This window comes from Eptesicus fuscus, chromosome 22, assembly GCF_027574615.1.
Source record: "Eptesicus fuscus isolate TK198812 chromosome 22, DD_ASM_mEF_20220401, whole genome shotgun sequence".
Classification (NCBI taxonomy): Eukaryota; Metazoa; Chordata; class Mammalia; order Chiroptera; family Vespertilionidae; genus Eptesicus; species Eptesicus fuscus.
In genome coordinates this window covers 17,293,209-17,316,298 of record NC_072494.1, presented here as the reverse complement: position 1 = coordinate 17,316,298, position 23,090 = coordinate 17,293,209, and the positions used below count along the sequence as shown (strand labels likewise).

The following is a 23,090-nucleotide window of genomic DNA, read 5'->3' as shown; positions in this document are numbered from 1 at the left end:
TGTGTTTATCAAATTTATTTTCTATGTTGTTTGTACCAGTGTTTACCCTAAACAATTTCCTGAAACCACAAAATGTATTCCTTTAAACACATACTAAAATCTCTTCTTTAAAGCTTTTCTCAGTTTCATGGACTTATCACTCACTATAAAATTGGAGCTTTGTGTATGAATATCATTGATCATGAATTAAAAAGACATGAGCTTTGGCAAGAAGAACTTTCTAAGAAGAAGAAAGCTGATATCCTTTTAGAGTGGCATTTCACCCCACTGTTGTTGCCTATTGCTATGAGCTTTGGATGAATGGGATTTTTTTTTCCCCATTCACAATACAAGAAAAATGCAAGAGTGTTTTGTTTTAAGGTTAAGATGAATATTGAAACTGTCAGAATGAATATAGTTTGACATATACTTTTTTTTATCTCATCTAACTTTGATTACTCGATGAGATAGAAGGAGATAAATTAGTGGTTCTGGATACTGAATTGGTGAATCTCTAAGTAGCTATATCTGTGCCTCTAAGATCCTTTGGTTAGAAGTCTGGCTCACCACTGTTTCCTATGAAGTTTTTTCTCTGTGATTTTGATTGGAATGGGTATGGATTTGGTGATGAACCTATTACTGCCTTAATAATGATTTAGTTAATAAGACTACTAGATTCCACTTCAGACAGATGATGCCCAGAATAGTCAAAGGATGTGGATTAGTTTAAACTATTTAGCACCCTCTTCAGAATAGATGTCTCTCAGCCCAGCCTGCACCCTCTCCAATCTGGGACCCCTCGAGGGATGTCTGACTGCCCGTTTAGGCCCGATCCAAGTAGGATCGGGCCTAAACGGGCAGTCGGACATCCCTCTCACAATCCAGGACTGCTGGCTCCCAACTGCTCACCTGCCTGCCTTTCTGATTGCCCCTAACCGCTTCTGCCTGCCAGCCTGATCACCTCCTAACCACTCCCCTGCCAGCCTGGTCACCCCTAACTGCCCTCTCCTGCAGGCTTGATCACCCCCATCTGCCCTCCCTTGCAGGCCGGGTGCCTCCCAACTGCCCTCCCCTGCTGGCCATCTTGTGGCAGCCATCTTGTGTCCACATGGGGGCAGTCATCTTTGACCACATGGGGGCAGCCATCTTGTGTATTGAAGTGATGGTCAATTTGCATATTATCCTTTTATTATATAGGATTAGATAGGATAGAGGCCTGGTGCACGGTTGGGGGCGGGCTGGTTTGCCCTGAAGGGTGTCCCGGATCAGGGTGGGGGCTCCCTTGGGGCATGGGGCGGCCTGGGCGAGGAGCCTGTGGTGGTTTGCAGGCCGGCCACGCCCCCCGGCAACCCAAGCAGAGGCCCTGGTATCTGGGATTTATTTATCTTCTATAATTGAAACTTTGTAGCCTTGAGCGGAGGTCTGGGCCCACCAGGGCAGGCGGAAAGCTTGCTTCCTCCATTGCCTGGGGCAACTCAAGCCTCCTGCTCTCTCCATGGCTGCAGCCATCTTGGTTGGGTTAATTTGCATACTCGCTCCTGATTGGTTGGTGGGCATGACTTGTGGGTGTAGCAGAGGTATGGTCAATTTGCATATTATTCTATTATTAGATAGGATCATTTTTAAGGCAGTAATAATTTTGGTACATGGACCTACTTGCTAATCTGTTGAAAGAGACTTGTGTACATACATAAAATATTTGCTTATGATTTCTGGGGATTCAAGTATTCGGTGAAGCCCAAAAATGTGTTCACCCAAGGACTCCAAGCACATCCTTGAACCCTTGGTTAAGAAGTCCTGTTATGACACAATTATTATGCAGAGAATACTATTTTAGTTAAATTATTAGAGAAAATAACTGGATAATGTTGCACATGCAGTTTAATAGCACTATTCTTCATAGTGTTTTTCAGTAGGGTTTCTTCTTTGCTTCAATGAGTATGGAAGATCCTTAACTTGTTTACTTGATGAAGACCCTGAAAACCAAACTTTGAGAAAAGAGTATGAAAAAACCTTTAAAAAATACCAGGGGCTTGTGGTAAAACAGGAACAGCTCTTACGAGGTACGAATTCTTAAACACAGCAAAATGCTTACTCTATGTTTAGTTTGTTCCTTTTTTTTTTTTTTTTTTTTTTTGTCAGATTGGTAAAGGTAATAGAATAATTAAGAGTTTTATACATTTTAATATGCTACAAAACTTGTGTCTTTAGCATGGGTAATAATGTTTTAAATTTTACTCTATTATTTTCCAACAAAAAACCCACTCAGTTTTTAAATGTGTAGATACTTGTTATTTATTTGCACAGAGATGATGTTTAATCCATTTTGTAACCTTTGCATTAATAAGAATCTTGTCTTTCAATCCCTAATAAACTTAGTGAATTATTTTGTTGCTTTCATAGAAGATTGATGTAAAAATTTTCATAATATTTCTCTTTAATAAAATAGAGTCTTCTTTGGGGTTATTGAGAGATTTACATGTTCACTGGTATGGTTTCTCATTCATAAGATGCAAAGTGAGAATGATCTGGGGCTTTCAAGTGTACAATCAATTTCTGCTTTGTAGCTAACTACTGAGATATAATTGACATATAATAGTGTAAGTTTAAGGTATCAATAGGATAATTTGATTCATGTATATATTGCAAAATGTTTATCACAATAAGTTAATTAACACATCCTTTACCGCAAGTAATTACTATTTTGTTGTTATCATTATGGTGATAACATTTAAGTTCTCTCATAGCAACCTTCAGCTATACAATACAATATTGTTAACTCTGGTCATCATGCTGTACATTAGATTCCAAGAATTTATTCATCTTATAACTGAAAATTTGCACCATTTGACTAATGTCTCCTCATTTCCCCCCACAACTCAGCTTCTGGTAACCAATCAGTCTACTTTCTATTTCTATGAATTCAACTATTGTAGATTCTACATATAAGTGAGAACTTACAGTATTTGTCTTTCTCTGTCTGACTTATTTCATTTAGCATAATGCCCTCAAGGTCCATCTGTATTGTCACAAATGACAGATATCCTTCTTTCTTTATAGATAAATAATACTCCATATATATATGATGGTTGCCAGAGGGGAAGGGGGATTGAGGGAGAGATAGTAAAGATTAAAGGGGGCCCTAGCCGGTTTGGCTCAGTGGATAGAGTGTTGGCCTGCAGACTGAAAGGTCCTGGTTCGATTCCAGTCAAGGGCACATGCCCGGGTCGCGGGCTCGATCCCCAATGTGGGGCATGCAGTAGGCAACTGATCAATGATTCTCTCTCATCATTGATGTTTCTATCTCTCTCTCCCTCTCCTTTCTCCTCTGAAATCAATAAAAATATTTTTTTTAAAAAAAAGAGTAAAGGAGGGTCAAATATATGGTGACGGAAGGAGATTTGACTTTGGTGGTAAACACACAATGCAACATACAGATGATGTATTGTAGAATTGTATACTTGAAACCTATATAATTTTATTAACCAATGTCACCCTAATCAATTTAATTAAAAAATAAAACAAATGATAATATGTTAGATATAAACCCAAATATATCAGTTATTATATTGCATGTGAGTGGATTAAATACAATTTGGATGCCACTTTAAGAAAAAAAATGGGTTACTATCAGCTAGTGTAGTGCCTGGAATACAGCAAGTACTTAATTATTGTGAATTACCTTTCCAACTCAAATGTTTGTTAAATAAATTTAATATTTATGTATATATTTCAATATATTTCATACTTACACATACATTTTTTCTATTCATAAAGGTTTAGAGATGGTTTATAAGAATACATGAAATTAAATACTAAAAAATGAATAAAATCGAGGCCATAGGAGAGCAAAAAGATCATATTGACCATAATGGCCTACATAATTCTGGCAGAAAATGTTCAAGTCTTAACTCTGAAGCTTTCTGTCCATCAAGGCAAAATGTCAAACATTATCTGTTACATAATTCTGTCAAAAGGAACAATTATATGAGTTATGACAACCTAGTCACTTTTACAACATATTTAAAAGAAATTTTACTTAGAACTAGTAGACAGTGACCTCAACTTTGTCTGGTATAACAGTTATATTACTGAATTTCATACAGGTTATTTCCTGTAGTGGCTGTCAGAAAATCAGTTTTAAAATGAAAAAGGTTTTAGAATCCTTAGATTCAGCTTAGTTGAACAATACATTTTGGATTATAGCTCTTTTTAACATAGCAGCCTCTAGTTGTTGAAATTTTACCTTGTTTTATACATCTATAAAATTATTTTTCCCCACCTGCCTATTTTATTATTTGCTAACATATTCCTTTAATTTCCATTTGATTACTGTTAAGTGCTAAGCTCCAAGAGAGTATGAATCATTGTCTTATTATGGTTCTTGTGTCCTTCATAGATCATAAGAATGTCATTTTATATATATATGTTTTATTTTATATAACATAGCATTTAATAATAACAAATGTTTTCTAATGAATAAATTAATAACTAGTTAAAATTTTCAAAATTATGTATTCTAAGAACTACATCTGTTCCTTCAGTGAGCAGGAATGATTTATTAAATTATTGATTCAATATGCCAATCTCATCTGTTTTACTTTTCTAGTTGCTCTTTATTTGCTTCTGAATCTTGCTGAGGATACACGCACAGAACTGAAGATGAGGAATAAGAACATAGTTCACATGCTGGTGAAGGCTCTTGATCGGGACAATTTTGAGCTGCTTATTCTAGTTGTGTCATTCTTGAAGAAACTCAGCATTTTTATGGAGAATAAAAATGATATGGTAACTTACATTGAAACTCTCCATATTTGCCATTTTCAAGTTAGAATATTTTGATGAAAAGTAAACACATTATCCCCCTACTAAGATAATGCTGAATGAAAATTTAATAATAACAATAACTCCCTTAAATAGCTTTATTGGGAAATACATTTCAGATTACTTAATAGTCCAGATAATTGAAGCTTATAGAAAAATATAAAAATCTTTTTCTAATGTATAGAATGAATTTTTTCATATTAAACAGTATATATAGAAAGTAATTTAAACTTAAGTTGTGCTTCAGAGTTATCTGCCCTTATATAATTTTCCCCTAAAGTATTTTTTTCTCTTGCATTTCAAATATTGTTTGTGAACTTTCATTTTAGCCCAGTCTCTTCTTTCTCACTTACTGTTCCAGTTGGTAGGCATAAGCTATTGATTCTGCTCCTTAATATTCCTTCTTTCTTCTATTCCAAGTGCTATTTGTACCAGTTCATGCCCTCTTTTTTATACCTTCTTCATTTCTTATTTGAATTATTGCAGTGGTCTTTGAGGCATACCAGTTAATTGTATATTATTTCCCCTTCTGAAAATATGCATTATACAGAAATATATAAAGATAGAATAAAAATTACCTGCTTTTGCTATGTTATTTAAAAGTCTTTGTTAGAACAATGTTATATTTAAAATAGACCAGACATTAACCTTACCTTGATTTCCAATATTTAAGTTTATAATTTTAGCTATTATAAATAACACTTCAGTGGACACATTTGTACATGTGTCTTTGTCCATATTTCTGATTATTTTCTTACTAGAGGCCCTGTGCACGAATTCATGCACCAGTGGGGTCCCTTGGCCTGGCCTGCAGGATCAGGCCGAAATTGGCTCTCCAACATCCCCTGAGGGGTCCTGGATTGCAAGAAGGTGCAGGCCAGGCTGAGGGACCCCACCGGTGCATGAGCGGGGCTGGAGAGGGACACAGGAGGTTGGCCAGTTGGGGAGGGACTGCGGGAGGGCTCCAGGGCATGTCCAGCCTGTCTCGCTCAGTCCTGATCAGCCGGACCCCAGCAGCAAGCTAACATACCAGTCAGAGCATCTGCCCTCTGGTGGTCATTGCACGTCTAGCGAGTGGTTGAGCGGCCTTAGCTTATCATTAGCATATTACACTTTGATTGGTTAATGGAGGACCGGACACTTAGCATATTAGGCTTTTATTATATAGGATGATATAGTCCTAAAAATGGAATTATTGGCTCATTATTCTGAACTCCACTGAGAACCATTTTAGAGCTATATGCTAATATAAGTCATTATGTTACTATGTATTATTGGTATAAATGGATTCTTCTTCAGATAGTCTAAATATATAATATTTCTTCCTACTCTTTTTTTCTTCTTTTAAAACAAATGAACTAGGAAGTAGCTTATGTTTATCAAATGACACAGTATGCATCTACTTTTTATTGATTAGGTTAATATTTAATACACTACTGATATGTTTATTCAATTAAAAATTACCTCAAGAATATTATTAAAATTATTTTCTGGTGAGATCATAGATTCAGAATATAAATTGTCTCATCAAACCTCATTTTTTATTAAGGAGGAAAAACAAGGTTCAGGAAAGGTAATCCATGCATAAGGATGCTTAACCAGATTTTTACTGTAGCTGGTATGCATGTCATCTTTTATTGTGGAAGAAGGGCATTTTATTTAAGGACATTGTCTAGCATCAGGATTTTTAGAGCTTGACTGAACCTTACCTCCTTGTTTAGATTTAGTGAATTACTTCCTAATTCTGCAGATGGAAATAGCAGAGGATTGGAGAGGTTAAGTAATTTGCTAAAAGATCTCCAGGTCATGTTTCCTACTCTTTCTCTCTGCCTTTAAGGCAAAAATTTTTTGTCTTTATTTTATGGTGTTTTTTTTAATTTTTGGCAAGCTTAAGTATAAGCAATTTTTAAATAGCTGCCAGAAACACTAAAAAGAATTACTTAAAGGCTGAAAGAAATTTTCTGATTGTTGATAAGCTGACATTTTACATAGAAATTTAATAAAACAATTATACATTCCATTTTATAGATATATAATTAAGAGGGCATTTCATGTTGAGACAGTTACTAAATTTAGCTTTGGGGATTGGGCTTTTATAAACCTGAAAGACATGATTAGAAGGCTGTGCCTAGCGTTTAACTATCTGGTTAGACTACCTGGCAATTTTACATTCCATTTGCTGCCATGGAAATACAAATTAATTTTTTTTAAAACTCTCCAGGTTACGTTATTAAGTTTTCTATAACACCACTGTGTACTGTTGCTTTTTTTCAAAAGAAAAATATTACTTAATATAATTAGTAACAGATGAAGCCTGTGGCGATTTTGTTTAAAAGGGGTGTTGGAAGGGATGGCTGATCTATTTGTGAGGTTATATTATTTATTTAAATAATGTATTTGTTTTAGTGTTGATGTGAACTAATACTGACCTTGCTTTTTAGTTGTATATTTTAAGGGAAATTTAGTTTACTGAAAAAATATTTTAATTAATAATTTAAATTGAGATTTTATATTTTAATACAGTATAACAAAAAAGTAATAAGTCATATTAGAATATGATTTTAAGAGTAACAACAGAGAGGATATATATTCCTTGAGTTGCTTTTTTCTTATTAAATTTTGAGTTTTTTTGTTATATTTTGAATATATCTTTTATCAATAGTTATGTTTTGCAGATATTTTCTCTTAGTTTCTGTGACTTGTTTTTTCATTCTTCTGTGAAGAGCAGAAGGTGGTTTTGTTTTTGTTTTGTTTTTATTGATTTCAGAAAGGAAGAGGGAGAGAGAGAGAGAAAAACATCAATGATGAGAGAGAATCATTGATCTGCTGCCTCCTGCATGCCCCACACTGGGGATTAAGCCCGAAACCCAGGCATGTGCCCCAACTGGGAATTGAACTGTGATCTCCTGGTTCATAGGTCGACACTCAACCACTTGAGCCACGCAGGCTGGGCAAGAGCAGAAGGTTTTAATTGTTAGGAAGTCCAGTATATCAAAGAATTTTTTAATGGTTTATATTTTGTTGTTTTACTTAAGAAATCTTTGCCTAACTTAGGTCACAAAGATATCTTTCTACTTTCTCTTCAAGAAGTTTTATAGGCTTTGTGTTGTTGCTCTTTTGTTTATTAGTCTGTAATCCACCCATTCTTAATTAATTTTGTATATGGTTCAAAGTATGTATCAAGATTCATGTTTTGAAATGGATAGCCAATTGTTCCAGCACCATTTGTTGAAAAGACTATTCTTTCTCCATTGAATTGCCTTTACACCATATTAAAATTACCTTTGTACCTTTGTTGAAAATCAATCAGCTATATATGTGTTTCTATTTTTGGACTCTCTTTTCTATTACATTTACCATGTGTCTGAGTTTTGACCAATACATCTTTGTCTCAATTATTGTAGCTTTATAGTAAGTTTTGAAATTAGGTGGTACATGGCCTCAAATGTTGTTATTCTTTTTTTCAATTATTCTGGCTTTTTCATATTTTTTACTTTACCATACCCATTTAGAATCATACCCAATCTATTTCTTTAAAAAGAATCTTGATTGGGATTTTATTGAATCTATTGTCAGTAATAATATATATTCAATATATTAGTCACATTGGATTTTCCAATCCATGAACATGGTATAGCTCTCCATTTGTTTAGGTCTTTCTTGATTTCTTCCATTATTTCAGCTTTTAGCAAAAAAAAAAAAAAAAGTAGTTTAAAAATTGTAGTTTTTATAAAAGAAATTAGTTTTCCATTGTTGATCTGTTATTGAAATATAATTAATATATAATATCCTATTAGTTTCTTTGTACATCATAGAAATTTGATATTTACATACGTTACAGAATGATCACTGCAGTAAGTCTAGTTATCATCTGTTGTGATTGATAGTATAAAGAAATATAGTTGATTTTTGTATATTTGTGCCCTGTAACCTTGCTAAATTCACTTTTTAGTTGTAGTTACTCTTTGTATGTTCTTGGGGCTTTTCTAAGTAGGAAATTGTGTTATTTGTAAATAGAAAGCTTTACTTGTTCCATTCTAATTTGCATGCCTTTTTGTTTTCCTATGCTACTAGAGAAAGGCTCTTTAATATGATGTTAAAAAGGAATTCTGTGAGTGGGCTTTCCTGCCTTGTTACTAATCTTAGGAGGAAAGCAATGTTTTTTACTATTAAGTATAATGTTATATAGGTTTTTTGTAGATACTCTATCAGTTTAAGTTCTGTTCCTAGTTTATTGAGACTTTTAATTATGAATGAATGTTGGATTTTGTCAGATGCCTTTTCTGCATTGGTTGAAATGATAATACAGTTTTTCTTCTTGAGACTGTTGATACAGGGATTTGTATTGATTGACTTTCACATGTTGAGCTGGTCACATTCACAGGATAAACACCACTTGATCATGATGTATTGTATTTTTTATACATTGCTACATTTTGTTAGGTAATGTATTGTGGAAGATTTTTCTACCTATGTTTATGAGGGATTTCTAGTTTATAGTTTTCTTATGTCATGGGCTGGTTTTGCTATTATGATAAATGTGGCCTCATAGAATGAATTGGGAAGCATTTTCTCTCCAATTTTTCTGCAAGGGTTTGTGTAGAATTGGCATTATTTATACTTGAATGTTTAATAGAATTCACCAGTGAAAAAGTCATCTGGGCCTGGAGTTTTCTTCCTTTAAACTTCTTTAATATCTATAAGACTATTTACGTTACCTATTTCTTTCTGAGTGGTAATGTTGTAGTTTGTGTTTTTCAAGGAATTTATCCATTTCACCTATGTTCTCAAATGTATGAATACAAAATTCTAGGTTGATATATACCTCAGGTAATATCTGTTCGTCTTGAAGATTATTTTTCCTCTGAGAAGCCTTCCTTGACAACAACTCACACTGAGATGATCTCAGGTTCAGTCTCATGGTACTCTTTTTTTTCCTCTCGTGTATAATAGTTATACAATTACAATTAATTGTGTAATTGTTATTTTTTTTTTTTTTGCTGTAATTCACACCCTCTGGTGTATAAAATCCATGAAGTCAGGAACCGTTTCTTTCCTGTTCAAATATGTATGCATACATATATATCCGGGGCTTATTTAAGAAATATTTGTTGAATGAATAAAGAAAGAAATCTGGAAAAGAATTTATTCACTGTAATCAATGAAGCTAGTGACAGAGCCACCGTTTTGTATAAATGTGATAAGTATTTGTCACTGGCCTCTGTGGAAATGGTTTTTGGCAGTTAACAAATGAATGATTGACCCACCCTCTTTAACAGACTAAACTAGGAGAAATAGAGACCCTAATCAGTGAGTCTTTGGAGATGGATTTGTACTTTATAATGAAGAGCTCTCAGACATAACAGCGGTGAGACTGTGGAGAGTAGATAGAGTTCTGAAGGCAAAATTGTTGCTTGGTCAATTTAGCATTTAAAATTTTTAGGGTACTCCCTGGGATGGAATGAAAGGGAAAAAATATATCTAGGGCTCAATTATTAATGTAGCATTTACAAGGTCAGTGAACAATTGCAATAAAGATATGGAAAAGGTGGTATAAATAAATGCTTGCTTTATACTGCTAATAAAAGAAAAAGTGGAGCAGGATTTTTCATAAACATAGTAATGATAAAAAATTATGTAGTTATATAGAACTAGAGGCCTGGTGCATGAAATTCATGCATGCGGGGGCGGGGAGGGGTGTCCCTCAGCCTGGCCTTCACCCTCTCCAATCTGGGACCCCTTGAGGGATGTCCGACTGCCGGTTTAGGCCCGGATCCCACAGGGATCATGCCTGAACCGGCAGTTGGACATCCCTCTCACAATCCAGGACCACTGGCTCCTAACGCTCACCTGCCTGCCTGCCTGATCACCCCTAACCACTCTCCCTGCCTGCCTGATTGCCCCTAACCACTCTGCCTGCCGGCCTAATCACCCCTAACTGCTCCCCTGCCAGCCTGATCATTCCTAACTGCTCCCCTGCTAGCCTGATCGCCCCTAACCACCTCTGCCTTGGCCCCCGCACCTGGGACCCAGGCTTCCCTCCCTCTTGCCAGCCACAGGCAACCGGGACCCCCGGTGGCTCAGCTCGGCCGTCCACAGGCACCGGCACTGCAGGCGGCTTCTCCCAGGCTGGCCACGGCCACAGGTGCCCAGGACCACAGGTGGCTTCACCCGGGTCCGGCTTTGTCAGGAAGGATGTCCAGAAGACGTCTAGTCTAATTAGCATATTAACCTTTTATTAGTATAGATTGCTCTCCTTTTTAGCCATTGCATTGTAATAAAGATATGTGATATTTTTATAACCAAATTTTTCTGATTGCTACCTTAAGAAATGTGAATACAGGGCTTATATTACCAAATAAGATCTGTCCTCTGTGATTTCATACTCTCAAACAAGCTTTCTTGATGCAATGTTATAATCTTCTAGGGTTGGGAGGTTAACAAACCTTTTCTGTAAATGACTGAGTAGTCAATATTTTAGGCCTTGCAGTTTATACGGCCTCTGTCACAACTACTCAGCCCTACAGGTGGAGCATGATAGCAGCCATGGGCAGTCTATAAACAGACTAAAGGTCCGGTGCACAAATTTGTGCACCAGTGGGGTTCCTCGGCCTGGCCTGCATGAACAGGCCAAAACCGGCCCTCCGACATCCCCCAAGAGGTCCTGGATTGCGAAAGGGCACAGGCCAGGCCAAGGGACCCCACCGGTGCATGATGAGGGCCTGGGAGGGATGCAGGAAGTTGGCCAGCTGGAGAGGGACCGCGGGAGGGCTCCAGGGCATGTCCAGCCCGTCAGTCCCGATCAGCCGGACCAGCAGCAAGCTATACTATCAGTTGGAGCATCTGCCTCCTGGTGGTCAGTGCATGTCATAGCGAGCAGTTGAGTGGCCTTAGCATATCATTAGCATATTATACTTTGATTGGTTTAATGGACAACCGGACACTTAGCCTATTAGGCTTTTATTATATAGGATGAGCATGGCTGTTTTCCCATAAAACTCTATTTATGGAAACTGCAATATTTGAATTTCAAATAATTTTCATGTGTCTTAATTTTTTCAACCATTTAAAAAGGTAAAGGTCAAAAATTAGCTTTAGCTCTTGGGTTTTATTAAATGACATGTCAGGCCACATTAGACACATTATCCATAGTTTTCTGACCCTTGTCCTAGAGTTTCAAAAGTTACTCGTAAACCAGGCTCTCTCCTGAATTTTATAAGATTTCCCAAGATCCACTGAATAGTCACCTAAAATTAATGACAAAAATTAAAATAATTTTGCTCTTCTTGTCATATGCCTGTTTTTCAACTTAAAAAGCTTAGTTAAATGGCAGCTACATCCACCTTATTGACAGTATGGAAAAGGGGCCTGAGACTGCTCTTATATAGGCCCTCTCACAAGGTTGGCCATAGCTGGTGTCTAGGAACTTGGAATTCTGGAGTGTTTTCACTGTTTCCTAACTCATAAGGCTGCTTTACTGTGCCTAAATTGTTTGCACAAGCAACGTGGTTTATGCTAAATACCTGCTTTCCTTTTGGGAGTCTGCAGTTTTAGTCTGAGCTAGGTAGAGGGTACCTATGTGACTCCCCCAGTAAAAAATCTTGGGCACCAAGTCTCAGTCTCAATCCAACACTGGAGCACATCCTGTATTTGTTTGTGGGGAGAGGATTCTAGGAAGCTTACACCTGGTTTTCTCTGGACTTCCCTTCACTGGGCCTTTCTTCTTTTCTAATTTTACTTTGCATCCTTTCATTGTAATGAACCACAGTCATAAATGTGATTATATGCTGAGTCTTGTGAGTCCTCCTAGCAAATCACCGAACACATTGAACCAAGCCAAAAACCTGAAAGTCATCTTCAGTGCCTCCTCTTCATTGCTCATTCATGTGATTTGACTGTATCTCTTAAATACCTCTCAAATTAGTCTTTCCTCTTCAGTATTTATATTCTTTCTTTGATTCAAACCCTAATGACAAGGCAATATATTCTTCAGCACTTACCTTCAATCTCTACCTATACAGTGTACCATAAGCATTTGTTTGTATCTGTGTGTGTGTGTGTGTGTGTGTGTGTGTGTGTGTGTTTACTGATATGTTTATTTATATATTACTAGTCTGACTATATCACCCTCTGAACTAAAAACCATTCTGGGCACTTTACTGCCTATAGGACAATTTAAACCTCTTAGCAGAGCATTAAAAGCTTTCTGTGATCTGTCCAGTGTCTGTCCTTCTGGGCAGCTGCCACTCTCCAGCATATACTTTGTATTGTAGTCGTACGAAAGCACAGCCATCTCTCAACAAGCTTTTATGCCCTAGTGCCTGACCACTGGCTTTCTCTTCTCTTAACAAGAGGGCAAATTATTATACATTTTAAAGAACTTTGTTTCTAATTTGAAGTCTTTTCTGTTCTTCTAGGTAGCTTACTGCTTCCTTCCATGTTGCTTCCAGGCAATTTATGCATTCCATTTCATCACATTGTATTTAATTATTTGTTCCATTTTTCTGCTCTCTTTCTAGACTGCCATCCTTGAAGGCAAGGACTAGATCTTGTTTGCTCTAGCACAGGGCTGGCACTTAGTAGGTGGCAACCCATGTATTTTCAAGAACTCGGTGTAATTTGTCCTCTAGGGAGGAAGGGGTGATGTGGCAATGTATATTTTCACCTCAAAAGTTCGCTTTCATACCAATCAAAAATAATATATGCACCCCTATGTTCACAGCAGTGCAATTTACAATAGCTAAGATCTGGAAACAGCCCAAGTGCCCATCAGTAGATGAGTGGATAAATAAAGCTCAGTGCATTTACATCATGGAATACTATGCAGCAGTAAAAAAGAAGGATCTCACTCTTTGAGACAGCATGGAGGGATCTGGAGAGTATTATGCAAAGTGAAATAAGCCAATTAGAGAAAGACAAGTATCACATGATCTCACTCGTGGAATCTAAAGAACAAAATAAACTGATGAACAAAATAGATCCAGAGACATAGAAGCATGGGACAGAGGGAAGGCGGTGGTGGATGGGTGGGAAGAGATAAACCAAATAACCCATGGGCACAAGCAGTAGTTTGGTGAAGGCCTGGGGTGCGGGGCCAGAAAGGGTCAATGGGAAATAAAAGAGGACATCTGTAATACTTTCAACAATAAAGATTTTTTTAAAAATTTAAAGTTTGCTTTTAGAGAAGTTTATGGATTAAAATGAGTATATAGCTTAACACATAATTAGGGTACAATGAAAAAATTATAATCTTTTTTTTGTCTTATTGTGCAACAGAACCTCACTGCATTTGTATTATTATTTTACATAGGTGGAAATGGATATTGTTGAAAAACTGGTAAAAATGGTACCTTGTGAGCATGAAGATCTGCTGAATATCACCCTCCGGCTTTTATTAAACCTGTCCTTTGACACAGGACTGAGGAATAAGATGGTACAAGTTGGACTGCTTCCCAAACTCACTGCACTCTTAGGTATGCTTTTTAAAAATTAATGATAGTGTTGCTTGGAATTTCCAACATCATTGGAAAATTGAGCAGTGTGTTAAAAAGTCAGCTGAACAAAAATTGTATTATATATATATGTGTGTGTGTGTACATATACATATACATATACATATGCATATACATATACATATACATATAATCTTTGGGAACTTAAAAATGAACAATGAATGAAAAATGACACATGCCAGGATTGCCCTGGTGCTGTAGAATGCACTGGAATAGAAACTGTTAACTCTGACTTCATTTACCCGTGTGAAAGTGAAATCAATGTGCAACTATATAGGGAAGCAAGAGGGAAAATTATTTTCTCTTCGTTTTTTTAAAAAGCAGATATCATTTAAATTCTTGTATGCTGCCATACTTTTAAAATACTCCTGACAACTACACAAATTTGGTGAGCCTTTTTGTCATTAAGTAAAAAGGCATTTTTATATAGAGTGAGTTAGAAAAGACTGTATTGGAGGATTCAGTTGATGATACATTTTTTTCTTTTAGCTGTTAGGAAGAGATCTACATAGCAAGGATGGACTCAGGTGCTAACTCTTCTGTGTTTTTACGTAATGCTTCTTAGCAGAGTATTATTCACCCTTGATCTTGGTCTGTTCAGTGTCTGTCTTTACAGGCAACTGTTACTCCCCCGCACATGCTGTATACTGTGTCCTTGCTGAGCCCTCAGAGTTCCCTAAACAAGCTCTTGTTATGCCTATGTGCCTGTTCATCTGCTTTTTCCTTCTACCAGGGATGCCACTGCCTTTACTGGCCAGAAAGCTAATTCTCCCTTGTCTTTTAAGACTCTGTTCCTTTGTTTCAGTATTGCAATTTCATTCTTGTTTTGTAGCGTTCTCCATAGTCAAATATTTTGTAACAGTTTCCAATAGTAGTGGGATAGTAGTGGAATGATTTAAAAATGCGTTTATTCTTTGCTATCTAATATCTCTTAATCCAATCTTTCATTGACATCATTTTCTTTGTAATACTATTATTAACATTTATTGAACATTTACTGTGCCAGTCATTTAGCTCTGTGCTTTAATTACATAATCTCATGGAATCCCTGTCTGAGATCTGTACTCAGGATTACATAGCTGATAAAAAGCAAAGTTCAAATTCCAACTCAGAGCTATCTGCTGCCAAAGTTGGCTTTATTAACTACTATTGTAAACTACTATGTCTAGTGATATTAAGTGGGCTATGATTAAATAGACTATGCAGAGCTATAGTTTAAAAATCCAGTTCTCCAAGTCTGCTTAAAAAAAAAAAAATGTTGTTTTGAGGTTGTTGTTTTTTGGTTTGGTTTTTTTATAATCCTCACCTGAGGAGTGAGAATATGTTTTCCATTGATTCTTCAGAGAGTAGAAGGGAGATGTAAGAGGAGAGAGAAAGAGAGAGACACACACACATTGAATGGTTGCCTCCAATACGCACCCTGACCAGGGCCGGGGATTGCACCTTTAATCCAAGTACATACTTTTGACTGAGAATCAAACCTGAGACCTTCCAGTGTACAGGCCAACTCTCTAACCACTGAACTCACCAGCAAGGGCTTAAAAATAAGTTTTGACTTATTTCTTGCTCTTTTCTCAGAATAGGAAAACTTTTAATCTAGTCAGTCCAAGAACATTTGGTTAATTGGTCAATCCACAAATATTGCACAGGACTTTTATTACACATTTTAGAAGAAATTATGTTGAGTGCTTTCGAGATTTGCTTTTGGGGAACCAAAACAATACAAACATTAGTGAAGAAACAAAAAAACTTTAAAAGTAAAATTGATGGCCCGGCTGATGTGGCTCAGTGGTTGAGCACTGGCCCATGAACCAGGAGGTCACAATTCAATTCCCAGAGCACAACCCAGGTTGTGGGCTCGATCCCCAGAAGGGGGCAGCCAATTAATGATTCTCTCTCATCATTGAAGTTTCTCTTTCTCCCTTCCTCTCTTAAATCAATAAAAAATATTTTTTGAAGTAAAATTGATGGGTCTTGCATTTAATGATGTGATCCTCCATTTATCATAATCTAGCAGAATTATATATCAAATGTTAGGTCAGATTCTCAGTGTATGAAGATGACTAAATTATAGTCCTTGTCCTGAAAGAATTCATTATCTCTTTGGTTTGTTCAATATTCAGTCACAAACCATTATGAAACATGATTTTAAAGAAATTTTTGGGAAATTACAGAATACTCATTTCATATTTTATTAACAAATATCCCTATTTTATTGCTCTCAAGTCATTGAATTTTACTTAAGCACTTTCTTTTTTTTTTTCAAATGTTCATATATCCTTTGCTTAATAACTTTCTTTTTTTATTCCATTTATTGGGATGACATTGGTCAAAATGAACATGTAGGTTTCAGGTGTGGGTTTCTGTAGTACAAAATCTATATATTGCACCATGTGCCCATCACCCAAAATCAACTCTTCTCCTGTCACTTAATAACTTTCTTTAGTTCTTCCTTTTCATTCCACTTACAAGCCATGGAAGCAATGGCAGTCATTCATAAACAGAGAGAGTATCTACTGATCTTCCAGGGTCAAGGAAAGGCAGAAAATGACCATATTGAACAGAAATCAATACACACTAGAGAAAGAACAGTGCCTTCAACATCTGTGAAGTGCTTCAAAATGTCTACAAGTTTACATTTATTACTTAGTTCTTTTAATTTAATTATTTTAATGGCACTGTTATTTTCTACTCTTTTTTCTTTAAATTATGGGTTTTAATAAGCTTCTGTAGGGTATTTATAAGGTGAGCCTCTTAAAAAAAAAAGTTCCAAATCCCAAGTAACCGATTCAATATGAACTTTTGGAACATAAAACCATGTTGTAAACTTTATCATGTCCCCAAAATGGCCCCTTTTATCCATCACTTCCCAGGAAAAATCTACCTAATATATTAGGAGGACAAGGCTATGATTAATAAACAACCCTCAGATCTTAGTAACTTAAAAAGGAGCAATTGTTTATTTCTTGCTCATATTGCATGGATGAGTGGAAAGTGCTGGTCCATGTTAGCATCAGTCAAGGGCACAGACTGGTAGAACAAGAAAAGGGAGAATTGCAAACTTCTCTTAAAGGCTTCCACTTGGAATTATAAATATTTTTATTTACATTTCTATTGATGAAACTAAGTCACGTGACCATGCTGTACTTTAAGGGGCTGGGTAAGTATTTGCAAGGATTAGAACTGGAACATTGGTAACAAGCAGCCTAATGATCCTGAAAGGTGCTTTTTAATTTTTTGGAATTTTAGCTGGGTTTCCAGGATTAACTAGAATCTCTTAAAAAATACACTCTGAGGTTGTGGGGACAGGGTAATGGGGGGATAAGGACACATGTAATACCTTAATCAATAAAGAAATTTTAAAAAAATACACTCTGAGACATTTTAGCAAATACTGCCATATGTACTATAACTAGCAACTGTAGTAACACAGACCATACTGATTAAAAGCTAGAATTATGGAGCCAGACTATATAACTTTGAATATTGTTGTTATCACTTACTTGCTATGTGATATTTTGCAAATTACTTAACCCATATGTCAGTTTTCTCATTTCCAGTATATAGATAAGAATTGTACATATTAATAGGGAAAGGTTAATGAGATAGTGCAGTAAATGTTAGGGAATTATACATATGTTAAATTATTATAAAAATACACAGAATACAAATAATAGCTAGAAATGGGTCTTTTTTAAAGTTTTCCAGGCTTACACCATTTTATATGCAGGTCTTTTCAAATGGATTACATCCTTATTTTGTTAAATATATTCTTAAGTTTTCCTTAATGACATGAACATAATTTAAATTTTTATTGAGAGGAGTATAGTATACTAGTTAAAACTGGAGGCTTTGGAGCCAGAGGGCCTGGGTTCAAGTGCTCTGTATTAGCTGTTGCTTTTGTTATCATTGATTCAGGTTTGCAATTCTGGAGATAATTTATTATACAAGGCTACAGATGTTACTGTGCTCAAGTATTTCCCCTTGTTGAATGGCCCCTGAATGCCATGTATTTTAATTTTTATATGCAGTTTTCCTGTTTCCCCTCTTGTCCTTGGCTGTCACTTCTCATTTCTTCTGCACTAGCAGCAATTCCATAGCAGCAATTTTCCTCTCCTCTAATAATATAGTTCTAATCTCCTGTGGTCTTGGAAACCGACAGCTGAACTTATTTGAAGTGTATACTTTGTTAAAAATGAATTCCAAATGAATGCCCGAAGGGTTCTCTTCCTAATAATGTTCTCTTCCTAGTAATGTTTATTGCATGGACTTAGCAATGTTTCTTTTGACTGTGAAGAAACCCATTTTGCTTGATTGTGCTCTCTGCTATGTTCAAAGAAATGTTATTCAGTGTATAAATGATTTTCTGATAAGTAATTATTAGGATGGTCATTTTTACATTTGTCAATGTAAATGTTACTTGTGTGGAAAATTAAATCATTAACTCCTAACACAATAAACTAAGCTCCTCAGTTGAGTAGTGATATGTTTAATATATCTGATCTTTTACCATTATGATTATATAGACGTTGTAGTAAGGAAGTATTATAAAGAGCAGATTTTAAAGGAATAGGAAATCATTCATCTAGAGCAGAGACTTTCAAACATGTTTTACTCCAGTCTATAGTAAGATACATTTTACATTGCAACTAAATACTCACACGTTTATGTGATGTGATGTGTATATGTATGTGCATATATCCATATGTGTATATTAATATACATGATATTTTAATTATCTATATTATATATTTAGTTTAATATATATAATTTTTAAGTGTCACAAAGACGTATTTGCCATTTCTATGTGTAATGCTCTATATATTTTTTCTATTTTTTAATTCTACTAATGACTTACTCATTGATTTTATGTTCTCTGATTGATTTTTATGTTCAGTTGAAAAACATTGAACTAAGGGAGTGATTAGACTTCTTTCCCTTTAAATCTTCAGAACTATCACTGTCTCTGCTGGACTTTTAATGTGTTGATCAGTTGATAATCTAAATTTTTCCAGGTTATTCTTTGAGAAATACTTGGAGTGATTACATGAGAATAAAAAATTTTTTTAAAGTGGAAAAACATTCTGTAAATCAAATAGTTAAAGAATTCGGGCTGCATTTTCTTCACTCTGTGGTCATGGAGAAGGAACTGAAGAGCAGGCAGTAGAACATGAGTGGCCATTTATTTCATTAGAAATAAATGCATTGTTTAATATATGTTCATGTTGACAGGTGACTGAATTAAAGAATTACCCATTTTATATATAGAAATTACTTATTTTTAAAAAGATGCAAAAAATGCAAAAGCACTGTTGTAGGGCTATATATGTGGTAGAACTTGTCAGAAGTGACTTTTAAGGGATGCTGTTTCAACTGGAAATGCTATCAGATTTTAAGTAGGTTTTTTATTATTATTTGGGGGCCCCATAACTGAAAAATCTTTTTATACTTAATAATAGATTACTTTAACTAGAGTACAATGAATCATGAATCTTTCAGATTCCAATAAAGCTGTGCTGTGTGAACATTTAATCTCCTTCTCTTGTATCCTGAAGCATTTAACTAGTACATTGCGACCCCTGCTGTTGTGAGAATTGCTGAATAACTGAAAAATATATATATGTAATGGAGGAAGGTTTTGTGATCAGAATATTATTTACAGGCAAAGGAGAATTGGTTATGGTTCAGCTCTTTTGCCATGTGAGGCTCTGAGTGAAAGGTAATTCAATATTGCCAAAATTTATTTTAATATTAATTTATCATATAAAGCATTTCATTTAAGAATTTTTACTTTTTTTCCTTTGACATCAGGGACACAAAGAGAAATAAGAAATTTTAGAAATTATTATGTAAATTTTTCTTTCTCCGACTTAATCTTGAAATTGGTTGATTTGAAGAGTTTTTATCTTTTCTGAGGCATAGAGAATGGTATTCTCTCTTGAAATGGTTCAAAAATTGTATTTGAATTTGTAGAAAACCTATATTGAAATATTCCTTTGTTTCTCTTTTCTTAAATACCACCCAAATTACTCATTTCTTATTTTATTTTTTGATAATGTTTTTCATAAGAATCCTAAAGTTATCACTGCCTAGTTCAGTATCAGTTACAAATCTTTTCAGTTCTTTTCATAGTTACTTATACCTAATAACTTTATGATTTCATTTGGGACACCTATCATAGCCAATGGTTTATGTCATAGCAAATGTAATTATATGCAAATTGAATTGGACCTAGAAAACTTGGCTCTAACTTATCCAATTGATAGACAGTTTGTTCAGGTTTTTATGATATTAAATTAACTTTTTTTAAATGCTTAAAGACTTTTTTGGCTCATCCAAAAATCAGATCATTTAAAAATACATTTTCTTGTCATAAGTCCTAAAGCCATTTGACCTTGATGTGTCTCAGGAGTGCTTCCTTATGTCAGAGTATCCTGGGTTGGTAGATGGCAAGGAAATTCCTTGTCACACTGTATTCTTCAGTTCCCTGGAGAATGCACTGATAGTGTTTCAAAAGCAGCTTGAAAACTAAATCTTTTTAGCTTTTTGTCTGATGCACCAGGCAGATAATGTTTTTGCACCTCTCAGTTACTTTAGCTGGATATTTTTTAAGCTGAGTATTGTTTGATGTGCTTGGGAATGATTAGCATAGAAGCAAGCATAAATAAATGTACAGTGGAAATGTGTTCTTTGCAACAATCTATTTCATCATGATATTAGTTCATGCATAAAGTGTAAATATCACATGATAGAGACAGTGTAAAACAGAGTGTATATTTAATTTTATTTTTAAAACTACCGGATTTCACTGGTGAACTCTTTTAGACAATTTTGAGTTTGTTTACATTTTTTTCTTTGTCAATGATATTAATATGTTTTTTAAATTGAGTAATGTTCTGAATTCTCATGCCAGCTTTTCAATTTTTAACTTGACTTCAAACGGATTTAAACTCAAGGGAGTAAGCCTTATAAATTATACAGGTTTCATCAGACATTATGTGAATTTTATCATTTGTTAAAATAAATATCGAATAGGCACAGCCAATCTAATATTTAGGAGATTAGATAGCTGCCTGCAAATTACAGGCAGTAACCACTTTCCACAATTTTGCTGCTATTTTCTAAGTCTCCCTGTTTATGAAGAGATTGTAGAATTCAGTGGTTAGCACGTCCGTTTTCAAACTTTTGGTCTCAAGATGCCCCTTCACACTCTTAAAAATAATTGAGGACTCCCCAAGAGCTTTTAATTATGAGGATTTATATCTATGAATATTTATGGTCTTCAAAATTAAAACTGATAAAAAATTATATTTATTCATTTTAAAATAACCTGCTACAAGTTGACAAATATTTTTATGAAAAGTAATTTTTTTCTAAAAAGAAAGTGAGGCTTAGTAGACAACAGCTGGCTTGAATATCTACTTAGCAAATCTGTCGTGATGTCATATATCATTATGTCATGTATATCATGTCATGTAGCCTTTTATTTTTAAAAAATGAGAGTTTAAAAAAAGGAAAATAATATATTAGTACTGTATTGTTCTTAAAATGGTGTGACTTTGTGAATCTGCTTTAAGGGTCCTCAGAGCACACTTTGAATTAAAGCATTCCTTTAAAGTTTTTAATTACTATTAAATGAAAACACTCCTGGTAGTAATAATTCACAAGGCGTCTTAAATTAGCTGCTTAAATACAGCTAGAAGACATGTTTGGTTTTGCCAAACTATATTTTCTTAATCTTCTTTTTGGATTTCTAGGCATGACCCAAACACTCCCATTCCCCTAGGATAATCCTTATTTTCTCTTAATTCTAGATATTTAGTTACATTTCTTACCTTGCTCTTTGGACATCTGCATGTTCAGCAACTCACATCTTACAGTCATTTTTTTTTGGTGCTTTTTGAAGGGATTGGGGAATGCATGACATGGTGTAGGATTGTGAAGATGGAAGACCTTGAGCACAGAGGGGTGGCTGCATACAATACATTCTGGATAATTAACAATACTAGACTTTTAATGCTGCCCAACAATCATATTATATTTTCTTTGTCTGGTCATTCCCCCACTCTCCTACATGAGAATTTCATTTCTCTACTTTCTCCTCACAGATCCAACCTCATTCTCATCCTCGTTCTCCGTTCATTACCTTTTTTTTGCTTCCCATTTCACTGAGAGAGTAGAAGCAGTCAGAAGAGAACGTCCATGAGTTTCTGCTGCCAAACTGTATCTATCTATACTTTGCTTCTCCCCCATTATTATGGATAAACTTGCCCCTACCTTACATAGGCTAGCACTTCCTTCTACCCCTTTCCCTTTCACCTACTCCAGTTCCTTTCTCCAGAAATTCCACTCTTCTCGTTTCATTAATTTTTTCCCCACTCTAGTAGATCATTCCCATCCACATACAAATATGCTGTTCCTCTATCTTAATAAAAATTCCTCTTGACTCTCATTTTACTCTTTTACCTTCCAGCTATCATCACATTTCCTTTCTTTCCATCATTGCAAAGTGCCTCAAAAGAGTTGTCTTCATTTCCTGTCTCCATTTCGTTTTTTTTTTCTATTTGCTGTCTGCTCTTCTCTCCCTGTCTCCTATCTTCTCTCTCTCTCTCTCTCTCTCTCTCTCTCTCTCTCTCTCTCTCTCTCTCTCTCTCTCTCTCTCCCTCTCTCCCTCAGTTCCCTCTCTCTTTTTAATCTTTTTTAAAATTCCTTTTTAAAAAATTATCTATGGATTTTAGAACAAGAGAAATAACAATTTGTTGTTCCATTTATTTA

General features: G+C 35.2%; 1 protein-coding gene across 3 annotated transcripts in view; it reads left to right on the top strand.

Moving 5' to 3' along the window:
• The window catches only part of KIFAP3 (kinesin associated protein 3), a 143,102-nt gene that overhangs the window by 43,757 nt on the left and 76,255 nt on the right, over window positions 1-23,090 (top strand). For all 3 annotated transcript variants that reach the window (XM_054712272.1, XM_054712273.1, XM_008145826.3), the window contains 4 exons: window positions 114-238; window positions 1,944-2,042; window positions 4,589-4,767; window positions 14,114-14,276. In XM_054712272.1, coding sequence (XP_054568247.1) covers window positions 114-238; window positions 1,944-2,042; window positions 4,589-4,767; window positions 14,114-14,276 — 566 coding nt within the window. The remainder of the gene's footprint in view (window positions 1-113; window positions 239-1,943; window positions 2,043-4,588; window positions 4,768-14,113; window positions 14,277-23,090) is intronic.